Source organism: Macaca thibetana, chromosome 1, assembly GCF_024542745.1.
Source record: "Macaca thibetana thibetana isolate TM-01 chromosome 1, ASM2454274v1, whole genome shotgun sequence".
Lineage (NCBI taxonomy): Eukaryota > Metazoa > Chordata > Mammalia > Primates > Cercopithecidae > Macaca > Macaca thibetana.
The window spans coordinates 190625746-190653164 of record NC_065578.1 but is presented as its reverse complement, the minus strand read 5'-3'; the positions used below and the strand labels follow the sequence as shown (position 1 = coordinate 190653164).

Here is a 27419-nt window from a genome sequence, read left to right as displayed (position 1 = left end):
AGGCACCCGCCTCCACGCCTGGCTAATTTTTGCATTTTTAGTAGAGATGGGGTTTCACCATGTTGGCCAGGCTGGTCTTGAACTCCTCACCTCAATTAGTCTGCCTGCCTCAACCTCCCAAAGTAATGGGATTACAGGCGTGAGCCACTGCACCCAGCCAATACATTTTACTTTTTTAGTCATAACATGCTGGCTAGATAGACCCTTGAGAACTAATAAACATGACTGAGCTTAGGATACAGTCTCTGATGGACGGCTATATGCTCAGCTACATCCTGGGGAAAAATGTGAAGTAGCCAATTAGTGTTTATTGATTTATTCTATGAAATGGTGATAATATCCCTTGCAATTTGGTTGTAAGAATTAAATCAAAGGATGGGTAAAAATCATAAAATATGGTATCTGATCCAGAGTAAGCATTCAGCAGGTGTTAGTTTCCTCTCTTCATGAGCCTTTCTCTGAAACCTGATTTTGTTTTTTAACCATCTCCTGGGACTTAAGTCTGTTGCTCTCCAAGATTAAACACTATCTTAATTATAATGCTTTTGATTTATTTAGCATTTAATTGTCTTTCTATAAATCTCCTTTGATAATTTATCAAAGCAGTGATTAGAGTGTTAGATGTCATGGGTATTTATTTTCCCCCAATGCTGTGCTATATTCAATTTTATGCACATGGAACCATACTTTTAATTTTTTCCTAAGCAGCAGTATTTTTGACATCTTTGCATGTTAATAAATGTAAATCATAGCATCATTTTAAAAAAAAGAGCTTTATTGAGGTATAGTTGACATACAGTAAATTGCATGTACAATAAACTACATGTTAAAGTGTATAATTTGGTAAGTTTTGACATTTATGTATCTGAAATCATCACCACCATAAAGATAACAAACATCCATCATTCCCAAAAGTTTCATCATACCTCTTTGTAATTTCTCACAAACTCTCTTCTCCCACAGCAATTACAGATCTGCTTTCTGTTACTGTAAATTAGTTTGCAGTCTCTAGATTTTTATGTAAATGAAATAATAGGTTTTAGTACCAGTTTTAATGGCTGCTTAGTATTTCATTGTCTGGATGAACCATAATTTGTTAATTCTTTTTGCTAAATATTTAAGTTGATTTCCTCCCCCCCCCCCCGCTCTTATAGACTGGTGTGCTTCAATATAGCAAAATATATATACAAAGGTGGACATCTGAAGCTTTGAATCCTTAAGATAAATTTCTGAGAACTAAATCGAAGACTATGATAACTTTTTAAGGCAATGTATATGCCAAACTGTCCTCCAGACTAGTCATTTTACACCATCACTGTCTGTTTTTAGGAAAGTCATCCCTTCTCCAAGAATGAGTGTTATCTAAAAAAAGAATCTTTTAAAAACGATGGTGGAACAAAATCAGTATTGTTTTATTTACAGGTTTTTTTTTTTTTTTTGCCCCACTAATGATATCCTTGGGAAGTATTTAAAGATGTTTCGTGTAGACAACTCAGGCTACATACCCTCCTTAACATTTTAATGAACAACTTTTCATGGTAGTCTAATTTATGGAAACTGTTAATGTCATATTTAAAATGAACTGTTGATTGGTTTAAGTAATTGTCTTTTGTTCTTTTTGAAGGTTTGTTATTGAACTTTGTGAACCAATTCAAGTAAAGCAGCTTGATATTGCAAATTATGAATTATTTTCTTCTACTCCTAAAGATTTTCTGGTTTCTATCAGTGACAGGTAAATTCTAAAGCTGTGTCTGTAGGGTCTATGTTGGATCTCTGAAATAAAACAAAAAAGTGGGTCACTATTTTGACTTCAGTCCATTTATTTTTTAAAGGTCAGTTTGTAATAGCGATAATACGACTGCATTGTAGGCTCTTGTTAATCACTTACCTTTTGCTTTGATTAGCTCATATGATGCTTTAAACATAACCATATGATATTATACTCTTATAGTGTGGGGAAACAGAAAAGGGGAGATTAAGTAGCTTGCCCAGGTCACATGACTTGTGAGTTTGAGAACCAAGATTTAGAACTACAACTCTTGACTTCAAAGTCCTCACTTTCAGTCATTATGCTCTCTTGCTTCTAAACATTTCTTTTAAAAGTTATTAAAAACATACATGTATAGGTGCTTTATTTTATATTATGAGGTATATTTTTATTAAAATATATTCTAAAACTTTTTTTATACATGTGTGATTATAAAAGAAATAAACATGTTGTGAGGAATTTAGACTAGAACTGCATTTTGTCAACCAGAGATAGCCCTTATTAGCATTTTAATATATTTCTTCCAGTCTTTACTATGCACTTATTTATTAATTCTATAAAAATATTTACTTTTTACATCCTGGAAATACTCTCATCTTTTACACATATCTTTTTTAATGTGTACATGTTATTTTTCGTTCAACAGAGGTGTTACATCATTTCATAAATACTTTTTGAGTGTCCACGATATGCCATGTAGGATGCTGTTTATTTATGGCACTTTTGTTTTGTCATTGATCATTAAGGGTTTTCCTTGATGTTTCTTCCTTCACCTCACATTCAGCATTGCATATATACAGTTTTTGAAATTAGTTCTCAAGACCTCTGGAGAATTCTGTCTGTTATCCTGCCACTACCCTTGCTCAGATCACTTCCTTTTCTCTCAGCTGCAATTTTCTTATATGTCAAATGAACATACACAGCTCTGATAAGTAAAGTGTATTTTTTTTTTTAATATGGTGAGAGGGCTCATTATTTTGAGGAGTTCTTATAATGTTTCAGTAAACAGATACAATAGTTTTAGACTTTTATATTAGATATTAAATTCCCCTTTAAAGGGAAACAGATATATCAAACTCAGATGTGATTTTAAAAGTTTTTTCTTCCCATTCTCTTTCCATCAGTACTTGTATTTATACTTTACATTATTACACACATGTCAGTATGTAAAGAGTTGTGCCACCTTCTTCCAAGACAGTCTCTTGGTGACTTTCTGTTCTAAAACCTCCTCCCAAACCCCAAGAAGTGGCACTAGTCTTACCTTTTAGTAATGGAGTGATTTTTCAAGGCATTCTTTCCTCGTAAAGAGAAACCTGTCAGTTTAGTTGGAAAAGAAAATGTATTTATTAAATGTATGTATTTATGTATTAAACTGTTAAGCCAGCATGTTCACCTGGAAAGGAAAAAAATTGTATTATGAAAATATGATGGAACCTCTCAATGTGTGGTTTATAATTTTTAAAAAACATATTTTTTATATTTTGTAGATATCCAACAAATAAGTGGATTAAGCTGGGTACTTTTCATGGTAGAGATGAGCGGAATGTACAGAGTTTCCCTTTAGATGAACAGATGTATGCAAAATATGTCAAGGTAATGTTTACACATACAGGACTATGTTCTATATTGAAAATATATGTGTTATTCACACTTTATACACCTCATCTTTTTAGAAATCAGAAAAATTAAGAAATAGACTATACTATACCACTTAATAGATAGTTCTTACTTGGGTATATTATTTCATGAGTGAAATATTGCTACATTCCCTTTTGTATTGCTGGAAGCCTAGGCCAGCTTTTTGTTATTTATGGCTCTGATAAAATTCCAGATTATAACTATTTAAGTCTTTATGCAAAATGTCATCTTCATAGTATATTTCTTTCTATTTTGAAACTGAAATCATTGCTGGTAAGTGAAGTCTTTAAAGCAGGTGTAATTTCTTATTAGACTCTGATTCTTAGATCATTTCATCTTTAATGTCCACTTACTTGGCATTGTTACAGCTTTTGTCTTTTTCATTGTATAGCCAAATGAAATATTCTGTGTCCAAGTACCAGTTTCAAATAAAACAGACTTTTAAACACTGATGTTCTGTATTTCCACTGCTGCTTCTACCAGCTAATCAAGTAAAACTACCACTTTTGAATTGGGTTAGACAAAATAGGGAAAGTTCTTACTCCTTCCTTCCCTCTTTTTTTTTTTTCTTTAAAATTATAGCCATATCTTAAAGTACTATTGATTTAATGTTATGACATTTTTGGAATGGCCGCAGTTCTAATTTCTGTCCTTTCTTCTTTAAATGTGAGAACTTACAGCTACCTAATTTTGTCTTCTGTGATTTTACCATCTCTTTTTAAAGCATGTTTTAAATCGACTTCTGTTAATAGGTAAACTTGTAGTATTCTTAATCTCATTATAAAAATGCTAAATTCTATTTTTAAAATACAGTTGATATTCTCAGTTAATAATTCAATAAAATTATTAATTCAAAAAAATTAAGAATGTTTTCAATTCCTTTTAAAATGGGTGCTGAAACAATTAATGACTTTATACAGTACACTTTCTGCACTGCGAAGAAGCAAAAACGTTAAAAGTCATTTACTAGGTAACAAAATCTTATTTAATTTTGCAAGTAAGATAACTCAAATGAAATAATTTTAGAGAATTATTCTTTGTACCATTTACTTTGTTAATAATGGAAGGATATTTTATTGGAAACATAAAAAAATGCCTTACAAAACTTTCCACTTTCTTCCTTTTGTGGTGGGAGATTATAGAGCATTTTAAATATTAGTTTTATAAGAAACCCTCTTTGGTAGAATTGAGTCTAAAAGCAAGAAACATTTACTTACAACTCATGAAAAGCAGGGAAAAATTACTTTCTGATTTTCGTTTTATGGTAATAATGTTATATAAGTTTTTTACCTGGATTTTCCTTATCCTAAAAGAACTACACCCAAATCTACTACTTTTTAATAGTATACATTTGAAAGACCAATTGATATATATCTTCCACTTCTGTAAGTTGTACTTGAAATAACATAGCATACCAAAAATTCATGCTTTCCCTGAAATAAGTTATATATAATAGTATACAAGTATAAATACCATTTCATAATGGACGTTATCAATATGTATATGTGTACAATATATATGTATATGTGCATATATATCAATAAATTCATATATGGATATATACTTGATACATGTCTGTAATACTTAAAGTAAAAGATTGTTTCTAGATACTGTTTATTAATTGCTTTTAGAATGCTTTCTATCTAACAGTTATATAAAATAACAGCAATGGCTTGCAGATCATTTAACTTATAACCTTAAAGTTAATTTATTTCATTGCAGTCATTTAGATTATACTCTTAGGTTGTGATGGCAAAAATTTAAATCATTGCTTTTATTTAAGGAATTAAGAATACTACAGTGTTATCCATCACATGACATTGCTTTCTATACTTTATACAACATAATTTACAAGTATTTAAAGTTGCTTATTGCATGATGTCTAGACTTTGGAACTGATTTCTTTTTCTTTTCCTTTCTCTTGCTTCAGATGTTCATCAAGTACATAAAGGTTAGCAACCTTCTCTTTTGCACTATTAAATAACAGGACATGGCATATTAATGCATTACAAAAACTTTACAATTATTGATTTTGGGGAAAATGAGGACTTTATAGAAATGTTTAGAAATGTTATAATGAAGAAAGTGAGTATATTGTTAGATGTTCTTACATGCTGTCTGCTGGCTTCCCATTTTATGTGCTTTTATTCTTTAGGTTGAGTTGGTATCACATTTTGGATCAGAGCACTTTTGTCCATTAAGCCTTATAAGGTAATGCAGAACAAAATACATTTATTGAGTGCTTTTAAAAAGATTGATAAACAAAATTTTCGATATATTTAAATTGAAGAAATAATTTTCTCTTACGTTAGTTAATACCATGGAAATAAAAACTGAAACTTTCTTTCTTTTGAATGCATTTTGGAAAAATGTCAAAATACCCTCTTTAAAAATTAACCTCGTTTTGTATATTTGTTTTAACTTGCTTGCTATTTTGCTATGATGATATTACACAGAAACATTTTAGACTGATATAAAAACTCATCCATTATATTTCTAAATGCCTTAAATAGATTAGTGTTACATTTTAATTGAAACCGTAGATGACTAAAATGTAAGGAACAGCCATTATTTTTAAGTCCAAAAGCCAGTGGCCCTCAAAATATGACCAAAGTTGATGTTTGTCATATTGTGAAGAGATTAGTCTTAATGAGTGTTTTGTTTTGGAAGTCTTTAATGAAATTGTTGTTTATATAGGGTATTTGGCACTAGCATGGTGGAAGAATATGAAGAAATTGCTGATTCCCAGTATCACTCAGAACGCCAGGAACTATTTGATGAGGACTATGGTAAGTGACATCAAACAGATGACTGTTAGGTATATTTTTTTTTACTTTTTAAAAATTGAATAGTAATGGGGGAGTATAGATTACTTAAATCAATATGACTGTTGTCTTCAGGCTTTTGTTTTGTTGCTTTTAGCTCTAATCAACTTTTACTTAAATCTGTTTTCTAATATGATTGCCTTGTAATCGTATTGCTTTCCAAGTTTATCAGTTATTTGTAACTGAAACTCCCTTCTATAATATTAATAGTATAAATTATGATTATATCCCTATGCCAGGGCCAAAAATCTGTTAAACTCACAAGATACTGAAATAGTAGAAATAAGCTTTAATTCCTTTGATTTCCCATGAGCCTAAGAGCAAGCACATTTTGGCCTCCTGTGAGCCATTGAGAAATCATGTGACTCTACAGAGGTGGAGGAAAGTTTTATGACATTCTCCATTTCCAATTTAAGTCCTTGTTTTAAGATGTCTTATACTATTGTTTGAACAATCTAAATTTTCTCAAGCGTGAAATGAAGACATTGACTAAGAGTTGGTAAAGTATATTGAAAACTTGAATAAAAAAGTCTTATAAATGTGGTTAAAATTCTGGTAAGCATTACAGTTATTTTCCTTGGTTTATATTGTTTGTTAAATGGTTTCTTAATCTTATGTGCTTTTTGTGAACATGTTTTAGATATATGATTCATATTTATTATAAAATGTTTTAAATGTTAGCTGACTTTGACAGGACAATAATTTGAGCTTTTAAATATGTTATCATTGGAGCTAGATCTCAGCATAATTACTTTTGTTTTCTTTTTAAACAGATTATCCACTGGATTATAATACTGGAGAGGATAAATCCTCAAAAAATCTTCTTGGTTCTGCTACAAGTGAGTATTTTGAGGATTTTCTCTTCAGTCTACTAAAGCATTTCTCAACTTTTTCATTCTGATACACATGGACATTTTGTCATGGTATGGTTGAGGAGACTTCTCCCAGTATTGGACTTTGAATTGAAATAAAAGATACTGACTTTTGAAAAGTATTTTTATAGAAATGCTATAAGAAAAATATATGAAAAGAAAGAGGAGAGAGACAAAAGCAAGCATAATAAAAGTGTTTCTTCTACTCTAATTAGGCACTCACATTTTGGGGCAAATTCCTTATAGTGAAGAAAGGGCTGTGGATTTTCTTGGGGGAAGAGTTATTAAAACAGCCATACAACAGTTAATCTATAAATATGGTTAGTTTGCCATTTAGTTACAAAATATAAAGGGTGCTCCTACCATGATAATAATGAATACCAGTAAGAATACTAGTAATAATATACTCTTTGTACACTAAGAAGCAGTGAATAAGATATACTAGTGGTTTAGTTTGTTGTTATTCCAAAATATAATCCCAGCCTAGTGGTAGGCTCACTAAGGAGACTACTGAAAAGACCATTACCCAACTGGCACTTTATTTTTCATGGTTAGATTCTGTGTAGGTATATTTCAATGATGTTTTTGATTATTTCTGAAAAATGTAAAATTAACTAGAAGTAGTTTTCTTTTTATTTGAAAATTATTAATTTAATAAAAACAAATCTTGGTAAAATAGAAGACGAGTTGCTTGTGCTTGTCACTTTTTGCTCTTAGTGAATTGAATTACTTGAATTCCAATGTCAGGGTGAACATTGACTTTATAACTTTTTTAGATATTCAACCAGTAATCTAAATACTTAAGTTGATATTTTGTGTAGCCACAGTATATAGAGTTAAAATCACCTCTTTCATCTCTCTTTTTAGCCTTTTCTTTCTTTCTTTCTTGCTTGCTTCCTTCCCCCCCCATAGAAGAGTGAAGATTTCAGTGGACTTTCTAGGGAATGGGAAAAAGAGTGTTAAAAATACCTGTAGAAGGAAAATCTTTCGTGATTGCAAAGTAATATTCAACTTTGTTACATATCAGTTCAGTATATTTTGTTTTACTTTATTGCTAGGCTTCTGACTTTCTAGATATTAGTGATTACATTTAAATAGGATTCCTAGCTATCCAGTTATTGATGTAAAAGTAAGTCTCATTCACTGCTATGTGATGTAATTTTTTAGGAATAAAAGAAATGTCTTATCTGTCTGGATATTAATGTTTTTGTTTCCCTTAATTTGCATTCTGTATGTTACATAGTAGTCATTATTCTGTGATTTATGTAGCTTAGTAAGTTGAATTAGCTATTTTCTGGGGTCAGAAAATAGCCCCGGACTAAAAGATCTCTAGCTTCTGGTGGTTACTGGAAAAGAGAGGACACCTTAAGGAAATAATGTCTTACTGTAGTTTCAGATAAAGGAAAAGTGTGTTGACATTCTGGATTTTCTTGCTGTATCTTCCTATGTGGTTAACTTCTAGACGCCGTTAAAACCTAACCATAGGTCAGGCGCAGTGGCTTATGCTTGTAATGCCAGTACTTTGGGAGCCTGAGATGTGCGGATCACCTGAGGTCAGGAGTTTGAGACCAGCCGGGCCAACATGGTGAAACCCCGTCTCTACTAGAAATGTAAAAATTAGCCAAGCATGGTGGCATGCGCCTGTAATCCTAGCTACTCGGGAGGCTGAGGCAAGAGAATTGCTTGAACCCAGGAGGCGAAGGTTGCAGTGAGTTGAGATTGCACCACTGCACTCCAGCCTGGGAGACAGAGTGAGACTCTGTCTCAAAAAAAACAAAAAAAACAAACAAAAAAACCAGTCATATATCAGGGGAAGACATTTCCCTGTTTCTATTCATGTCTTTGATCAGTATATCAATTAATTAGAGATAGAATCTTGTTTAGATACTTCTGTTTGGATCTTTCTCCTTGAAGGGATATCAGTTAATTTTCCTTTTACAGAACTCTGGGAGGGCAAGATTATCTTCCAGTGTCCTAGGTATTGAAAGAATTTATACAGAGAAATAAGAAGGGTGGGAGGATGTCAGCTGAGTCTCTAAAATGAGATTTAAAATGATCTCCACCTCCTGAAGTTTTAGAACAAGAGAGGCAGTAAGAGCTGAGTGATAAGACTTTATTGTTACAAAACTTTATAGACATGGCCTAACACTGCCGCCTTCTGTATCTGTGTCCTTCTACTCTTCTCTGAAGAGTTTGGGACTGAATTAGCTATAGCCTCCAAGGTGGTATAACTTGAAGAGTAAATAATAAAGTGGAATCAGAACTTAAGTAGTTCTGATTCAAAGAACTGGTCTTTGGCACAAGGATGTCTGAGTTTGACTGTAATCATCACTGCTTTCTAAATTAGCTTGAAATTAGCCCATTTTGAAAGTAGTTTTTTTTCTTGTTTTTAATGTGTACATAGTATCCACAAGCTAGAATTCTTTGTTTTTAATCTTAATAGAAACTCCTTTTTCTTTTTGCTATCAAGTAGTTAGTAGTTATAGGAAATATGTCACCGGAATACTTTGCCACTGCTGAGAGTTGGATATCAAAGAGCATGCACACTGCATATTTAAACATTCTTGATATTATATAATTTCTTAACTGCTAAAAAGGGAGAAGCTGTTATCTTAGAGCAGCATTCTTGGCTTTGTGTGTATGCTTTCCTGATTCTTTTGTTTATATTCTTGAACTAAAACATTTAAATCTTTCACATCAACAAGATTTCTCCATATCACTTTTGATTTTCTTGTTCTTTGTCATGTGAATTTGCCAGACCTCTGCCTGCTTTGATATTGGCGCAGGTCTGCCTTTGCTCTTAAATATGTGTTTTTTGTTTCTGTTAAAATCACTATATCTGCTAAAGGGAGATAGGTGCATGTGTATGTTTAAGAGAAAATGTAGTTTTTACTTTTTAAGTCAAAGTGTTTTATTTTTGTGGAAAAAATGTAGATGCTAGAAGGACCATTTTCCTAGAAAATGTGGGCATGCTTCATAGGTAGTACACATAGGAAGAAGTCTTTTTTTGTTGATTTATCTTCTGTTGTATCATATAAACTCTTCAACTTCAGCAGCCTGGACAAATGTTTGTTTTCTTTATCAAAAAGAGCCATTGGAGCACTGAAGACTGAGTAAATAATATGGAGATATTTGATCTTTAGGACCAAATATTAGGAGCATTTTATTCCTAAAGGAATGAGGTGGGATGAATAAGTTGCCCAATTCAAAAATTTAAAAGTTGACAAATCCAGGAGAAATTAGGGACTTTTATCTCTAGTTTGGCAATTATATTCAAAGATGTTATTTTAGTCTATTCTGAAGGTTTTTAATGGCCAGATAATCATGACGTATACAGACTATCATGTGTTTGTATACAAATTGAACATAGAATAGAATATTCACAATTCTGCTTTCTCTCAAAAAAGATACATTAGGCAATGTTCTGCAAACATGGGGAAATTATTTTAGGTTAAGTGGACTGAGAAGAAATTTGCTGCATTTTACTTTTGTTACCAGGTTTCCTGAAATGATGATAATAAATAATATTTTAAAAGGGTGAATAGAAGGGTCTTCTTTATTGTAGGTACTGGTGTTAAAATTTAGGTTCAGAAATAATACTGTAAAGCTGCTTTCGTTACACAGATACATTGTCTTCTTGAATTATTTAATAATGAATGTCAAAAAATTTGAAATCTCAGATAAGATCTCACTTTGAAACACAAAGTATATAAACTGTTGGTTGCACAATTTGAGTTTTGTGAAGCAGTCAGTTTTGACTGTAGGTGGCAGTGTAGGTGGGGGATCATAAATAATATTGCAGTATTGGTTGGCATTATAAAGGGTGTATGAGGAAATAAGTTTCCATTCCAGACTTCATCTTGGTTTGTGAGGGAATATGGAGTTTCCATTTTTGTTATTTCATACTGCAGCATCTCTTTAGCTTAAGTAAGAATCAAGGCCACTTCTGTTTATCAGTTTGCCAGGTCAAAGGACAATATTAAAAATGTTATTTAAGCATTTTAAAATGGCAAATATCGAACCTTTGTGTGTTATACTAATGATTAGAAACAAAGTACCACTACTTTGTTGACTTTCAGAGTATACACTTATAATTTTGTGAAGATCAACATTATAGCTGATTCCTAGCTATCACTTTAAAACAGTTTAAAATCTGCAACTACTTTCTCCCATCCTAAAGCATTGTATTTACAGGATGAGCTCCAGGCAGCACTCTGTGGTTTACTTGCAACCTTCCTAATGTAGTAGATTTTTCTCTCTTAGATCCTTTTCTACTTTTCACATCTCTGGTTTTCATTGAAAAAGTGATGAATACTCTGTGGATCGCTTTTAGGAAAGGAGATTAAGACAGAAATAATGTATGATGATTAATATGTAGCCCCTGCCAGATCTTAGTATTTTAGTAGTAGGAGTACCCGATACCAAAGAATTAAATTCTAGTGGAATTTCAAAGGTTACATTGGGAATGAAAAGTTAATTTCACTTGAAATTACATCACATTACTGGAAGGAAGGTCTTCTATTCCCAGTACCAGTGTTTTATGGAGTTCTGATATTTTGTTATGCTCATGTATAAATATATCTATGTAGTTATTGAGGTTTGTACCACTTTTTCATGTAAATACCCTCCTCCAAAAGAGAAGTAGGGTTAGCAGGTATGCAGATTGCTTTTTTACAACACTTTGCTTTATGACCCTGACTTTTCATTAATCTGCCCCATCCCTGTCCCCAACCAATTAACTAAAGAATTTGTATGCTTTGTGATTTAAAAAGATTGCAGTTTTGGCCAATGAGTTTTTTAAAGTCATCAAAGAGATTTGATTATATGCAATATCAATTTAGAATTTAACCATATTACCATAGATATGATAGGCTAATCGTTGAAAATATTTTCCGCTTTTTTCGGATAATCTCTGTTTTGTTTTACCTGTGATAATCATGTAATGTAGGAAAAGCGTTTGCTTTTTTATTTTAAACTGTAGAGAATTTTTAAAGAAAAATAGGTTTTTCCGTAAAATAAGAATTTTGATCATCACATTTTCTCACTGTCCCGGTACAGACTGTATGTTGAGTTATACTTGAATTTATAATATGCTGAAGACAGTGTTTTGGTAAAGTGTCTAGGGTAGTTTTACAAGAAAAGTATATTTAAGGACAGGCGCAGTGGCTCACAGCTGTAATCCTAGCACTTTGAGAGGCTGAGGTGGGCAGATTTCCTGAGCTCAGGAATTTGAGACCAGCCTGAGCAACACAGTGAAACCCTGTCTCTACTAAAATGCAAAATATTAGCTGGGCGTGGTAGCATGTGCCTGTAGTCCCAGCTACTCGGGAGGCTGAGGCAGGGGAATTGCTTGAACCTGGGAGGCAGAGGTTGCAGTGAGTCGAGATTGCTCCATTGTACTCCAGCCTGGGCGACAGAGCGAGACTCCGTCTTCAAAAAGAAAACTGTATTTAAATATAAAATTCCTTTTGAACATAAAAATTTAGATACATGCTTTACACTTTTGGCTAAAATTTATTTGTGTCCTATATTGGACTTTAGTTGTGAGGTGAATACAAAAGTAACCAGTCAAAAAATGCAAAAGATCATTCTAAATGATTTTTTGACTATCTGATATTAATTTATATTAGAATATTTAGGTATTTGGTATTTTTTCTGATTGAATTTTGTTTTAGATGCCATTCTAAATATGGTGAATATTGCTGCTAATATTCTGGGAGCAAAAACTGAAGACCTGACAGAAGGTACCTAATCATTTTATGAGTCTTTTAAATAGCTGGTACTCCAGGGGTCCTTATGTTTAGGAAAATCAAGTAATGAGTTAAGAAAATTTGATTTTTTACATTTAGAAATATAGAAATAATTCAGAGGAACTTACCAATCTTTATTATTCATTGTTTATTTGAATTTCACACGTTCTTTTTTATAAAAGGATACTGTCTATATAAAACTTACGAATTTGCTTTTTGACTTCTGGCTCTAATATTAATAGCAATGATTTTATTCCTTGTATCTTTGCTGAGATTTTGATGTCCTAATGGTACTTCAAGTATATTATTCTTTCATGTGTTAAATAGCTACTTGATTTTACAAAGCCATCTTTTCCTTAGAGAGTGGCAAATAAGAATATTATTGGCAAGAAGAAACAGTCTTGCCTTTTTGTTTTTTAAAAAATGCTTAGATCCAAGTGAACATTTAAAATGACTCATTTATTTCTTCTCATTCTCTTCAACAACTCTTTCAGTATCTAGAAGGCATATTAATCACATAAGATTATACAACATTCATAGTCATCTGACTTGATTTAATTATCTGAGAAATTGAGAAACAATATATATTACTTGTCGTGATCTTATATGATCATTTCTTCCTAAAAGAACTTTGATTTTTTAAGAAAAGTCTGCAGTAGCAAACCAATTGGCTTTTTTCTTCTCTTCCAAGAAATTTATTTGTTTTAGTAAAATATTTTCATGGTACAGCTTTTAAAATTGAACTCAACATTGGGCATCTTTCTTAAAATAGGAAATAAAAGTATATCTGAGAATGCCACTGCCACAGCTGCACCTAAAATGCCTGAATCAACTCCTGTTTCAACTCCTGTTCCATCTCCTGCGTAAGTTATAATGTGATATTAAATAGAATTTTATTGCAATGCAGGGTTAAGTATATTAGTATAAAAAAAGGAACTTGTGATTTGTGTATGAAATGATTACCTGTAGAGAGCTCTGAATCATAGGATAGACATTCTGTGGCCACTTAGAAAATCTTTGAGTTGCTTCTTCCCATTAGTGTACATGCATATTGGGAATATAATTCAGATCAAACTTTTTTTTTGAGGGGGTATTATATATAACTTTCATTATTCACAACAGTGACTCTTCTCCATATTGCAAATAGTTGACCTTACTCTGCAAGTATAGGCTTGAAGACAAATTTTAAAAGGCCCCCCCTTTTTTTTTATTAAGTTCAAGTTTAAAAGCATTGATCTGTGGTATCCCTAGAAACTACCAAAATACGTAGAGCAGTGGTTCTTGAATAATGTGTTTGCCACACAGCAAGCTCTTAACTGTTTCATTTCTCTGAATCATGTAGGCCTTTCCCCAGGTTGCAGTGGGGACACTTTGGGCAGGGATATAGCTAAATAGGTAATAGATATAATATATACTCATTTTTTGTCTTTTCTGCCAGAGGTGGTTACTTTTTTGGTACCTCTACTACTTATCTATAATAAATAATAAGCTTATAATGATTTGGATAATCAGGTAGTTATTGTAGACTTAATTTATATATATTTCATTAGATACACTCCCTACACAACTTTGCAAGTCCTTTATCTTAGAACAACTCTACTTAAGAGTATAAGATATTTGAATATGAACCGCTTAGTTCAAGATAGTATGTAATGAGACCTGCAGTGGGTATGCTTTGAACTGCAATTCCTGAGAACTATACTCTTTCAAAAATGAGATTTGGATGCTTTGAAAGGCATAGTGAGAAAATTATATTATCCTGTGTTAATCCTGAAAATTACTGGAGATATTTATTGGGTGATTAGAGAGAAAATATAGCATATGTGTTATTGATTCCTAAAAGGACCTAAGAAATCTGTTGAGGATAGAGACATTCTTGGTGTTTCTAATTATGTGGAGCTGTGATTGCTGTTCCTGATTTGGTAACTAGGTTTCCTCAGTTAACAACACACTATGTCATATTTTTCAAAACGAAATAAAACTACTTTGGTTATATATATATGTATACATTTTAATACACATACATATATGCACAAGTAGATAGGAATATTTGTTGAAAGCTATAGTCACAGGCCAATGTAGCAGTTTGTATTTTTCCATATTTTTAATAGATAATCTTTCCATAATTTTTTATTCAATATTTCTTCATGTTTGTCTTAAATTCTTTTTAATGCTTTTGAAGCAATCTTTTGAAGCAAATGCATGAAAATGAAGGAATCCATGATAGGATGTCACTGTTAAAGTTATGGAAAGCCAACTTATTTTCTTTTCCTAGGTTTTAGTAAGATTTGCCATGTGAATTTGAGAAAAAAATTTCAAAGTATATTTCTAATTACAGTGTATAATGATGGTATATAACATCTATATTCAGTATTTTTTACCAAATTCAATTTAATTTTTCTCTCCCCTTCTTCAAACATTACTTCTTTTTACTGTCATAAATTATTTGGTAGAAAAGCAATATATTACTTGAATATGTAAGAAATATTATTAGAGACTAAATATATATGGCTATAAATATCCCAAAGTGTAGTCTAATTATGTTTTAATTTGGTCCATTTACTGTTTTACTGCCAAAATGAAAGTCTACCTCATAGATACTGTCTATTTTATTACTTTCTTCTGTCTTTGCTATTTTGACATTCGTGTTTATTTGAAGACATTTCCTGGCATGCTTAGTAATTTTTCAGAATGGGAAAATGTGTGTTTGAGCATAATTATTTTTGGTATTTAAATTACCATATTTTTTCATATTGGACCTTTTGTGTATAAGGCTACACCCAGTAATTAACTATCTTTATCTTGGAAGGAATCACAGGCATTATAATTTATAACACTGTCCCCATAAGCTTCATCCCCCCACTCTCCTGTATGCCACATACATACTCCACAGCCTCAAAATGGGATAGAATATTAATAGTGGTGCTAGTAGTTTAATAGCACTATTAGCATATCATAAGCCAGAATTATTATTAAAGTGGTTAAGTATTTGGCTTTTAATAATAGAAGATTAGCCTAGATGATAGCAAAATTATTTTAAGAAGGGAGATATGTTTCTTGTCCTTAAAGCAGATAATCCTATGTGTGTAGGGGTGTGTGTGTGTGTGTGTGTGTGTGTTTAATGCTGCATTGGAGTTCCTCAAATCATTCTTAGAAAAATTATGTTTGAGAAATCTAGCTGCCTTTTGAAAATACGATATTCAAGTACAAAGTGCACTCATAAGTATTAAGAATCCTAGATTTTAGTTCTAGCTCTGGACCTTGTTTAAACTAGCTTATTAAGCTAGCTCTTAGTTGACTTACTTTCTGATGTATGAGGGATAGTGAAGCTTGTAAAGATTCAGTGAATATTTGTGAGAGGAAAGGTACACTATACATTCAGTGAATGGAAGTATTCACTTAGAAACAATTCTTAAACAGATTAAAAGAAAGCAAGTTTGATATGGTAAATATGGTGGTTTGAGTCGTCTGGCTAGTCACTTGATTGTAGTATTTCTGTTATTTCTGAGCAGTATTTGTTTTTATAATAAAAATGTTTTGAAGGTGGAAAATTTGTCCAAAAACAACTTATATTTCTTCTGTATTTCCAACCTTTAGTCTTATGTATGGATACATTTATTTTTCTTAAACATATTTCAACTTTAGACTTCTAAGTAAGTGATTTATAATTATGTATGTATTTCTAGGTATGTAACCACTGAAGTAGACACAAATGACATGGAGCTGTCAACACCAGATACTCCAAAAGAGAGTCCCATTGTACAATTAGTTCAAGAGGAGGAAGAGGAGGCAAGTCCATCTACAGTGACGCTTCTGGGCAGCGGTGAACAGGAAGATGAATCATCACCCTGGTTTGAGTCAGAGACACAAATATTTTGCAGTGAACTGACCACAATTTGTTGTATTTCTAGTTTTTCGGAATACATATATAAATGGTGTTCAGTTAGAGTTGCTCTTTATTGGCAGCGCAGCAGAACTGCTTTGAGTAAAGGAAAAGATTATCTTGTGTCAGCTCAACCACCCTTACTACCTGCAGAATCAGTAGATATTTCGGTATTGCAACCTCTGAGTGGAGAATTGGAAAATAAGAATATAGAAAGGGAAGCTGAAACTGTTGTTCTTGGTGATTTAAGTAGTAGTATGCACCAAGATGACTTGGTGAATCACACTGTAGATGCAGTTGAACTTGAACCAAGCCATTCTCAAACTCTTTCTCAGTCTCTTCTTTTAGATATTACCCCAGAAATCAATCCCTTGCCTAAAATAGAAGTATCTGAATCTGTTGAATATGAGGCAGGACATATAACGTCACAAGTGATTCCCCAAGAGAGTTCTGTTGAGATTGATAATGAAGCAGAACAGAAGTCTGAGAGCTTTAGTTCTATTGAGAAACCATCTGTTACCTATGAAACAAATAAAGTTAATGAGGTAGTGGATAATATTATAAAAGAAGATGTGAACTCCATGCAAATTTTCACAAAGCTGTCTGAAACAATAGTGCCACCAATAAATACAGCCACTGTACCCGACAATGAAGATGGGGAAGCCAAAATGAATGTAGCTGACACAGCAAAGCAAACTTTGATTTCTGTTGTGGATTCTTCTTCATTACCTGAAGTAAAAGAAGAAGAACAGTCTCCAGAAGATGCCCTTTTGAGAGGGTTACAGAGGACAGCTACAGATTTTTATGCTGAATTGCAAAATTCTACAGATCTAGGATATGCTAATGGAAATCTTGTACATGGATCAAACCAAAAGGAGTCAGTATTTATGAGACTTAATAATCGTATTAAAGCCTTAGAAGTTAACATGTCTCTCAGTGGTCGCTATCTGGAGGAGCTTAGCCAAAGGTAAGCTTTATTATGAATTAGCACAGTCAGCTTCACACAGTGAGTTAAGTAGCGTAGAGTATGTATGACCTGTGATTACAGAAGGAGAGGATTTAATTATCTCATGGTGTAATAGAAGTAAGCACAATTTTAGTGAGAGAGAAAGAAAGCTACTTGAATGCTGATCAGTGACTTAATGAATTTTTTGTTTTTAATTTTAAAAGTACTTCCCAGTGACAAGACCACTTTTATTATTAGGCTGACAACAAGTTTGAATTATCTATACTCACTTTCACCTTTTTTCTGTTACTTAACTTTAGCCACTTTTTCTGCCTGATTCCCAGAGAGCTCGTGGAAAAAATGATAGTATGTAGAGACTTTAAAGGTTTTAGTGGAATTAAACCAGATATCGCTTAAGAGTTTAGATAAGTGAAGACATGGATGGACTGAACTGGATGACTGGGCACATTTGCAGTTTGCCCTCTTTTAAACAGGTCCCGGCATCCTAGTTCTAGTTGTAATAATTTCTGCTTTTAAGTGCCAGAGAGAGTGCCAGTTCATTAAGACACCAGGCGTGGCTTTTTAAAACTGTTTACTCTTTTTTTATCCTTTGTGTGTTCATTGTCCTTAAGGCAATTTTACAAACATCTAGGCACAAGTGTCCAGAGTTCCTGAAACACCACCTTTTCTTACACCTCTGAAATTGAAATGCCACTAATAAGGTGTCACCAAGGCAGTCTTATATCTGAAGTAGGAAATTTTTCTAATCCGTACATAGAATTAATTGGCTAATCGTGTGTGTGTGTTCATGTGTGACATGCCCACTTAGCTACCCCATACCTGCTCTTACTTTTTCCTACCTCCATCTTCATCCCAAGGAAACTACAGAAATTACTAAATTTTACATAGCAAGAGATACATAGAATTGTATTGCATAGGCCTGAATAAGAGTCACTTTAAGAAAAATAGGTTTCTCTCATATATCAAAATCAGAAGTATGTTTCCATTACTAAGTGGAATAAATAAGAAATTAAAGCTAATTTAAACCAATTCTTACTCCATAGGTACCGAAAACAAATGGAAGAAATGCAAAAGGCTTTCAATAAAACAATTGTAAAACTTCAGAATACTTCAAGAATAGCAGAGGAGCAGGTTAGTCGTCTTCATCCCTTACTTACTTTTTATATAAATTTCCCCTGAATTCTATAGGATCTCACTGGTAAAGGATAAGTATTGTAGTTTCACTTTTTCCCCCTGCTAGCTGGTGTTTAAGCCTGTTATATTAATATGATGTCATGTTTGGAAAGTTACATAGCTATTAGCATCATTGTCTTCTCTAGAGAAAGCTTTCTTATTTATTTATTTTTTTAATTATACTTTTAAGTTCTAGGGTACATGTGCACAACGTGCAAGTTTGTTACATATGTATACATGTGCCATGTTGGTGTGCTGCACACATTAACTCATCATTTACCTTAGGTATATCTCCTGATGCTGTCCCTCCCTGCTTTCCCCACCCCACGACAGGCCCCAGAGTGTGATGTTCCCCACCCTGTGTCCAAATGTTCTCATTGTTCAGTTCCCACCTATGAGTGAGAACATGCGGTGTTTGGTTTTCTGTCCTTGTGATAGTTTGCTCAGAATGATGGTTTCCAGCTTTATGCATGCCCCTGCAAAGGACATGAACTCATCCTTTTTTATGACTGTGTAGTACTCCATGTATGCCACGTTTTCTTAATCCAGTCTCATTGGTGGACATTTGGGTTGGTTCCACGTCTTTGCTATTGTGAATAGTGCCGCAATAAACATACGTGTGCATGTGTCTTTATAGCAGCATGATTTATAATCCTTTGGGTGTATACCCAGTGATGGGATGGCTAGATCAAATGGTATTTCTAGTTCTAGATCCTTGAGGAATCACCACACTGTCTTCCACAATGGTTGAACTACTTTACACTCCCACCAACGGTGTAAAAGTGTTCTTATTTCTCCACATCCTCTCCAGCACCTGTTGTTTCCTGACTTTTTAATAATCGCCATTCTAACTGGTGTGAGATGGTATCTCATTGTGGTTTTGATTTGCATTTCTCTGATGGCCAGTGATGATGAGCATTTTTTCATGTGTCTGTTGGCTGCAAAAATGTCTTCTTTTGAGAAGGGTCTGTTCATATCCTTTGCCTCCTTTTTGATGGGGTTGTTTGCTTTTTTCTTGTAAATTTAAGTTATTTGTAGGTTCTAGATATTAGCCCTTTGTCAGATGGGTAGATTGTGAAAATTTTCTCCCATTCTGTAGGTTTCCTGTTCACTCTGATGGTAGTTTCTTTTGCTGTGCAGAAGCTCTTTAGTTTAATTAGATCCCATTTATTTTGGCTTTTGTTGCCATTGCTTTTGGTGTTTTAGTCATGAAGTCCTTGCCCATGCCTATGTCCTGAATGGTATTGCCTAGGTTTTCTTCTAGGGTTTTTATGGTTTTAGGTCTAACATTTAAGTCTTTAATCCATCTTGAATTAAATTTTGTATAGGGTGTAAGGAAGGGATCCAGTTTCAGCTTTCTACATATGGCTAGCCAGTTTTGCCAGCACCATTTATTAGATAGAGAATCCTTTTCCCATTTCTTGTTTTTGTCAGGTTTGTCAAAGATCAGATGGTTGTAGATGTGTGGTATTATTTCTGAGGGCTCTGTTCTGTTCCACTGGTTTGTATCTCTGTTTTGGTACCAGTACCATGCTGTTTTGGTTACTGTAGCCATGTAGTATAGTTTGAAGTCAGGTACTGTGATGTCTCCAGCTTTGTTCTTTTGGCTTAGGATTGTCTTGGCAATGCGGGCTCCTTTTTGGTTCCATATGAACTTTAAAGTAGTTTTTTCCAGTTCTGTGAAGAAAGTCATTGGTACCTTGATGGGGATGGCATTGAATCTATAAATTATCTTGGGCAGTATGGCCATTTTCATGATACTGATTCTTCCTATCCATGAGCATGGAATGTTCTTCCATTTGTTGTGTGCTCTTATTTCGTTGAGCAGTTGTTTGTAGTTCTCCTTGAAGAGGTCCTTCACATCCCTTGTAAGTTGGATTCCTAGCTTTTTTATTCTCTTTGAAGCAATTGTGAATGGGAGTTCACTCATGATTTGGCTCTCTGTTTGTCTATTATTGGTGTATAGGAATGCTTGTGATTTTTGCACATTGATTTTGTATCCTGAGACTTTGCTGAAGTTGCATCAGTTTAAGGAGATTTGGGCTGAGACAATGGGGTTTTCTAAACATATAGTCATATCATCTGCAAACAGGGACAATTTGACTTCCTCTTTTTCTAATTGAATACCATTTATTTCTTTCTCCTGCCTGATTGCCCTGGCCAGAACTTCCAATACTGTGTTGAATAGGAGTGGTGAGAGAGGGCATCCCTGTCTTGTGCCAGTTTTCAAAGGGAGTGCTTCCAGTTTTTGCCTGTTCAGTATGATATTGGCTGTGGGTTTGTCATAAATAGCGCTTATTATTTTGAGATACGTTCCATCAATACCTAGTTTATTGAGAGTTTTTAGCATGAAGGGCTGTTGAATTTTGTCAAAGGCCTTTTCTGCATCTATTGAGATAATCATGTGGTTTTTGTCTTTGGTTCTGTTTATATGATGGATTATGTTTATTGATTTGTGTGTGTTGAACCAGCCTTGCATCCCAGGGATGAAGCCCACTTGGTCGTGGTGGATAAGCTTTGTGATGTGCTGCTGGATTCGATTTGCCAGTATTGAGGATTTTCGCATTGATGTTTATCAGGAATATTGATCTGAAATTCTCTTTTTTGGTTGTGTCTCTGCCAGGCTTTGGTATCAGGATGATGCTGGCCTCATAAAATGAGTTAGGGAGGATTCCCTCTTTTTCTATTGATTGGAATAGTTTCAGAAGGAATGGTACCAGCTCCTCTTTGTACCTCTGGTATAATTCAGCTGTGAATTCCTCTGGTCCTGGACATTCGTGACTGGTAGGCTATTAATTATTGCCTCAATTTCAGAGCCTGTTATTGGTCTATTCAGGGATTCAGCTTCTTCCTAGTTTAGTCTTGGGAGGTCTTGGGAGGGCATATGTGTCCAGAAATTTATCCATTTCTTCTAGATTTTCTGGTTTTTTTGCATAGAGGTGTTTATAGTATTCTCTGGTGGTAGTTTGTATTTCTGTGGGAGTGGTGGTGATAACTGCTACATCTTTTTTTATTGTGTCTATTTGATTCTTCTCTCTTTTCTTCTTTGTTAGTCTTGCGAGTTGTCTATCAATTTTGTTGATCTTTTCAAAAAACTAGCTCCTGCATTCATTGATTTTTTTGAAGGGTTTTTTGTGTCTCTGTCTCCTGCAGTTCTGCTCTGATCTTAGTTACTATTTCTTGCCTTTTGCTAGCTTTTGACTGTGTTTGCTCTTGCTTCTCTAGTTCTTTTAGTTGTGATGTTAGGGTGTCAATTTTGGATCTTTCCTGCTTTCTCTTGTGGGCATTTAGTGCTATAAATTTCCCTCCACACATTGCTTTAAATGTGTCCCTGAGATTCTAGTATGTTGTGTCTTTGTTCTCATTGGTTTCAAAGAACATCTTTATTTCTGCCTTCATTTTGTTATGTACCCAGTAGTCATTCAGGAGCAGGTTGTTCAGTTTGCATGTAGTTGAGTGGTTTTGCGTGAGTTTCTTAACCCTGAGTTCTAGTTTGATTGCCCTGTGGTCCGAGGGACAGTTTGTTATAATTTCTGTTCTTTTACATTTGCTGAGGAGTGCTTTACTTCCAACTATGTGGTCAATTTTGGAATAAGTGTTATGTGGTGCTGAGAAGAATGTATATTCTGTTGATTTGGGGTGGAGAGTTCTGTAGATGTCTATTAGGTCCACTTGGTGCAGAGCTGAGTTCAAGTCCTGGATGTCCTTCTTAACTTTTTGTCTTATTGATCTGTGCATTATTGACAGTGGGGTGTTAAAGTCTCCCATTATTATTGTATGGGAGTCTAAGTCTCTTTGTAGATCTCTAAGGACTTGCTTTATGAATCTGGGTGCTCCTGTATTGGGTGCATATATATTTAGGATAGTTGGCTCTTCTTGTTGAATTGATCCCTTTACCATTATGTAATGGCCTTCTTTGTCTCTTTTCATCTTTGTTGGTTTAAAGTCTGTTTTATCAGAGACTAGGATTGCAATGCCTGCTCTTTTTTTTTTTAGTTTTCCATTTGCTTGGTAGATCTTCTTCCATCCTTTTATTTTGAGCCTATATGTGTCTCTGCACATGAGATGGGTCTCCTGAGTATAGCACACTGATGGGTCTTCACTATCCAATTTGCCAGTCTGTGTCTTTTAATTGGAACATTTAGCCCATTTACATTTGAAGTTAATATTGTTATATATGAATTTGATCCTGTCATAATGATGTTAGCTGGTTATTTGCTCATTAGTTCATGCAGTTTCTTCCTGACATTGATGGTCTTTACAATTTGGCATGTTTTGCAGCGGCTGGTACTGGTTGTTCCTTTCCATGTTTAATGCTTCCTTCAGGAGCTCTTGTAAGGCAGGCCTGGGTGGTGACAAAATCTCTAAGCATTTGCTTGTCTGTAAAGGATTTTATTTCTCCTTCACTTACGAAGCTTAGTTTGGCTGGATATTAAATTCTGGGTTGAACATTGTTTTCTTTATATTGGCCCCCACTTTCTTCTGGCTTGTAGAGTTTCTGCCGAGAGATCCACTGTTAGTCTGATGGGCTTCCCTTTGTGGGTACCCGACCTTTTTCTCTGGCTGCCCTGAACGTTTTTTCCTTCATTTCAACTTTGATGAATCTGACAGTTAGTGTCTTGGAGTTACTCTTCTCAAGGAGTATCTTTATGACGTTCTCTGTATTTGAATGTTGGCCTGCCTTGCTAGGTTGGGGAAGTTCTCCTGGATAATATCCTGAAGAGTGTTCTAGCTTGGTTCCATTCTCCCTGTCACTTTTAGGTACACCAATCAGATGTAGATTTGGTCTTTTCACATAGTCCCGTATTTCTTGGAGTCTTTGTTCGTTTGTTTTTACCCTTTTTTCTCTAAACTTCTCTTCTCGCTTCATTTCATTTATTTGATCTTCAATCACTGGTACCCTTTCTTCCACTTGATCGAATTGGCTACTGAAGCTTGTGCAAGCGTCACGTAGTTCTCGTGCCATGGTTTTCAGCTCTATGAGGTCATGTAAAGTCTTCTCTATGCGTTTATTCTAGTTACCCATTCGTCTAATCTTTTTTCAACATTTTTAGCTTCTTTGCGATGGGTTCGAACATCCTCCTGTAACTCAGAGAAGTTTGTTATTACTGATTGTCTGAAGCCTACTTCTGTGAACTTGTCAAAGTCATTCTCTGTCCAGCTTTGTTCCGTTGCTGGTGATGAGCTGTGTTCTTTGGAGAAGAGATGCTCTGATTTTTAAAATTTTCAGCATTTCTGCTCTGGTTTCTCCCCATCTTTGTGATTTTATCTGCCTTTGGTCTTTGATGTTGGTGACATACAAATGAGGTTTTGGTGTGGATGTCCTTTCTGTGTGTTAGTTTTCCCTTTAACAGTCAGTACCCTCAACTGCAGGTCTGTTGGAGTTTGCTGGAGGTCCACTCCAGACCGTGTTTGCCAGGGTATCACCAGCAGAGGCTGCAGAACAGCAAATATTGTAGAACAGCAAATGTTGCTGCCTGATCCTTTCTCTGGAAGCTTTGTCTCAGAGGGGCACCCAGCTATAGGAGGTATCAGTCGACCCCTACTGGGAGGTAGGTCTCCCAGTTAGGCTACACGGGGGTCAGGAACCTCCTTGAGGAGGCGCAGTCTGTCCGTTCTCAGATCTCAAACTCCGTGCTGGGAGAACCACCACTCTCTTCAAAGCTGTCAGACAGGGACATTCAAGTCTGCAGAAGTTTCTGCTGCCTTTTGTTCAGCTATGCCCTGCCCCCAGAGGTGGAGTCTCCAGAGGCAGGCAGGCATCCTTGAGCTGTGGTGGGCTCCACCCAGTTCAAACTTCCCAGCCACTTTGTTTACCTACTCAAGCCTCAGCAGTGGTGGACACCCCTCCCCCAGCCTCGCTACTGCCTTGCAGTTTGATCTCAGACTGCTGTGCTAGCAATGAGCAAAGCTCTCTGGGCATGGGACCCTCCGAGCCAGGCACAGGATGTAATCTCCTGGTGTGCCGTTTGCTAAGACCATTGGAAAAGCACAGTATTTGGGTGGGAGTGTCACGATTTTCCAGGTTCCATCTGGCACAGCTTCCCTTGGCTAGGAAAGGGAATTCCCCAACCCCTTGTGCTTCCTGGGTGAGGTGATGCCCTGCCCTGCTTCAGCTCACACTCTGTGGGCTATACCCACTGTCCAACAAGCCCCAGTGAAATGAACCTGGTACCTCAGTTGGAAATGCAGAAATCACCTGTCTTCTGCCTCGCTGATGCTGGGAGCTGTAGACGAGCTTTCCTATTCGGCCATCTTGGAACCTTCTGAGGAAGTTTTCTTGAGCATTATTCATAGTACATTGTGTGTGTGTGTTAGGTAGAAATGCAGAGGACTTTCCTGCAACTTTGTTAAACTCTAAAATTTTGTGTGTGTGTGCATTTTTTTTAATGTAGATAATCTTATTGACTGCAAATAAGAACAGCTTTGTTTCGTTTCTTCTTTTTGATTGTCATACCTTTTTATTTTTTTTCCCTATCTCTTGGCTAGAGCTATATAGTGGTGCAATAGGACTGGTAATTATGACCATTCCCCTATCTTGTTGATTTTAAGGGAACTATTTCAATATTGCACCTCTAGTGTGATATGTGTGTTATCACATAATAAAGAAATTTTATACTTTTTTAAAAGGTTATTTGGGACTAGGGGATGGTGAAGTGAGGAGGCCTTATACTGCAGAGTTTTGTTAGGTGCATCTTACTCTTCTATTCATGGCACATTATAAATTGGAGATACGCTTTGCAAATATTTTCTCCCAATCCATTACTTGTTTTCTTATTCTCTTTACAGTGTGGTTTGAAGAGCAGAAGCTTTTGATTTGTTGAAGCCCAATATATCAGTTTTCTTCTTGCTTTATGAATCTTTGCCTAATGCAAAATTACAAAGATTTTTTCCTTTGTTTTTTCTAGAAGCTTAATAGTTTTAGTTTTATATTAGGCCCATGATTCATTTTGAGTTAACTTTTGTGTGTTACAGGGTATGGATCAAAGTTCTTTTTGGAAAGTCAGGGTCAGAAGAGCAAAGCATATAGACATCCATTTGTTCTAGAATCATTTGTTGGAATGAGTGTCCTTCCTCCACAGAATTTCCTTTGTACATTTGATAAAAATCAGTTAACCATATATATGTGGGTCTGTTTCTGGGCTTTTGTTCTATTGATCTGTTTGTCTATCTTTAAGGTAATAACACAATGTTATGTTTGTTGTAGCTTCATATTAACATTTTAAGTCAGGTAATGTTAAGTCCTCCAATTTTATTATTTTACAAGATTGTTTTGGCTGTAGTAGTTTTTTGCATTTCTGTATGGATTTCGGGCTCAGCTTGTTAATCTCTACCAAAAAAAATTGAATCTTGATTGGGATTGTGTTGATGAATTTATAGATTAATTTGCATAATTGTCATCTTAATATTAAGACTTCTGACTCATGAACATAGTGTTTTATTTAGCTTTCATTAGTTTGAATACGAATGCCCCCTCCTGTGTATTTTCTCTTTGTTGATATGTAACATCAATGTCTTGTGTCTCAAAGACTTACTTAAGTACTTTTCAACAAAGTTGCATATTAATAGTATTGGAAGTTAATCCTGATTAGAAGTGTTAAACAACGTATTAACTTTAATAGCTTGTCCTTTAAATGTTTATAAATGTCTTGAATTTATCAGAGTCAAAGGTAAGTCAGGATTCAAAAGAAACAATTTAAAAAGTCACATTTAGCATTTCGGAAAGATGAGGCAGGATAGAAAGTACCATAGTGGATCACAGTAAGGGAAGTAAGTGAAATCTTTTGCTGTAGTTTTATACACCCTCTCCACACACAGGTACACAGCTGAGACTTAAAACTTTTTTGAATCAAAATATGAAAAACTTAGGTCTAGAATAATAGTTATGTAGATATTTCATATAGGGTCCTAAAAGAGTTTTATATTTCCTTGACTTATTCCTGCCCTCATTTCCTCCTCCCTAACTTTATTAATAAGTTCAAATTTTCAGTTTATGTCTCCCTAATACAGAGTCATAACTATGAATGTGATGTATAATTCCCTAAAGTATGCATGCCAATTATATTATAAACAAGACATCTTTGTTGATTATAAAAGTTTCTAAAATTCAGTGCTGCCTAAAACAAATGGAAAGATAGGCATTTTTGATGCATTTCTTTCATCGGTGATATTTTAGCATTGGTTAGATGAACAATTATAGATATTTCACTGTGTCCCATCCTAAGTTCCAACATAATATGCTATGAAAGAAATTTTTAAAACTTGGTTTTGAGCCTACTTTATAACCAAAAACATTCTTCAGAAAATTTTCAATTTGTCTTTGTGCCAACTGCTTTGCTTTAAAAACACTAAGTGACTTTTTAAATATTTCTGGTTATATGCTGGTTTATTTATAGAACCCATGTTAATTTGAAAAGTAATTTACCAACTTCTGTTTTACAGTATTTTACATTGTAGCAGTGAGTGGCAAAATAAATAAATAAATAATAATTCTTGTTGGGGAGGGTTAGACACAGTCTCAGATACTTCGTTTTATTTCTAAA

The 27419-nt window shown here is 34.4% G+C and overlaps 1 protein-coding gene across 3 annotated transcripts in view; it reads left to right on the top strand.

Moving 5' to 3' along the window:
* SUCO (SUN domain containing ossification factor) overlaps positions 1-27419 on the top strand; it is an 81228-nt gene that overhangs the window by 40964 nt on the left and 12845 nt on the right. For 2 of the 3 annotated variants that reach the window (XR_007721244.1, XM_050767679.1), the window contains exons 10-19: positions 1625-1732; positions 3256-3361; positions 5337-5357; positions 5562-5617; positions 6104-6195; positions 7005-7070; positions 12779-12847; positions 13626-13716; positions 16540-17703; positions 18747-18834. Coding sequence is in view for 2 of the 3 variants with exons in the window: in XM_050767679.1 (XP_050623636.1) it covers positions 1625-1732; positions 3256-3361; positions 5337-5357; positions 5562-5617; positions 6104-6195; positions 7005-7070; positions 12779-12847; positions 13626-13716; positions 16540-17703; positions 18747-18834 (1861 nt within the window). In the remaining variant the exon portion in view is untranslated. The remainder of the gene's footprint in view (positions 1-1624; positions 1733-3255; positions 3362-5336; positions 5358-5561; positions 5618-6103; positions 6196-7004; positions 7071-12778; positions 12848-13625; positions 13717-16539; positions 17704-18746; positions 18835-27419) is intronic. The other variant, XM_050767689.1, reaches the window with a different exon arrangement.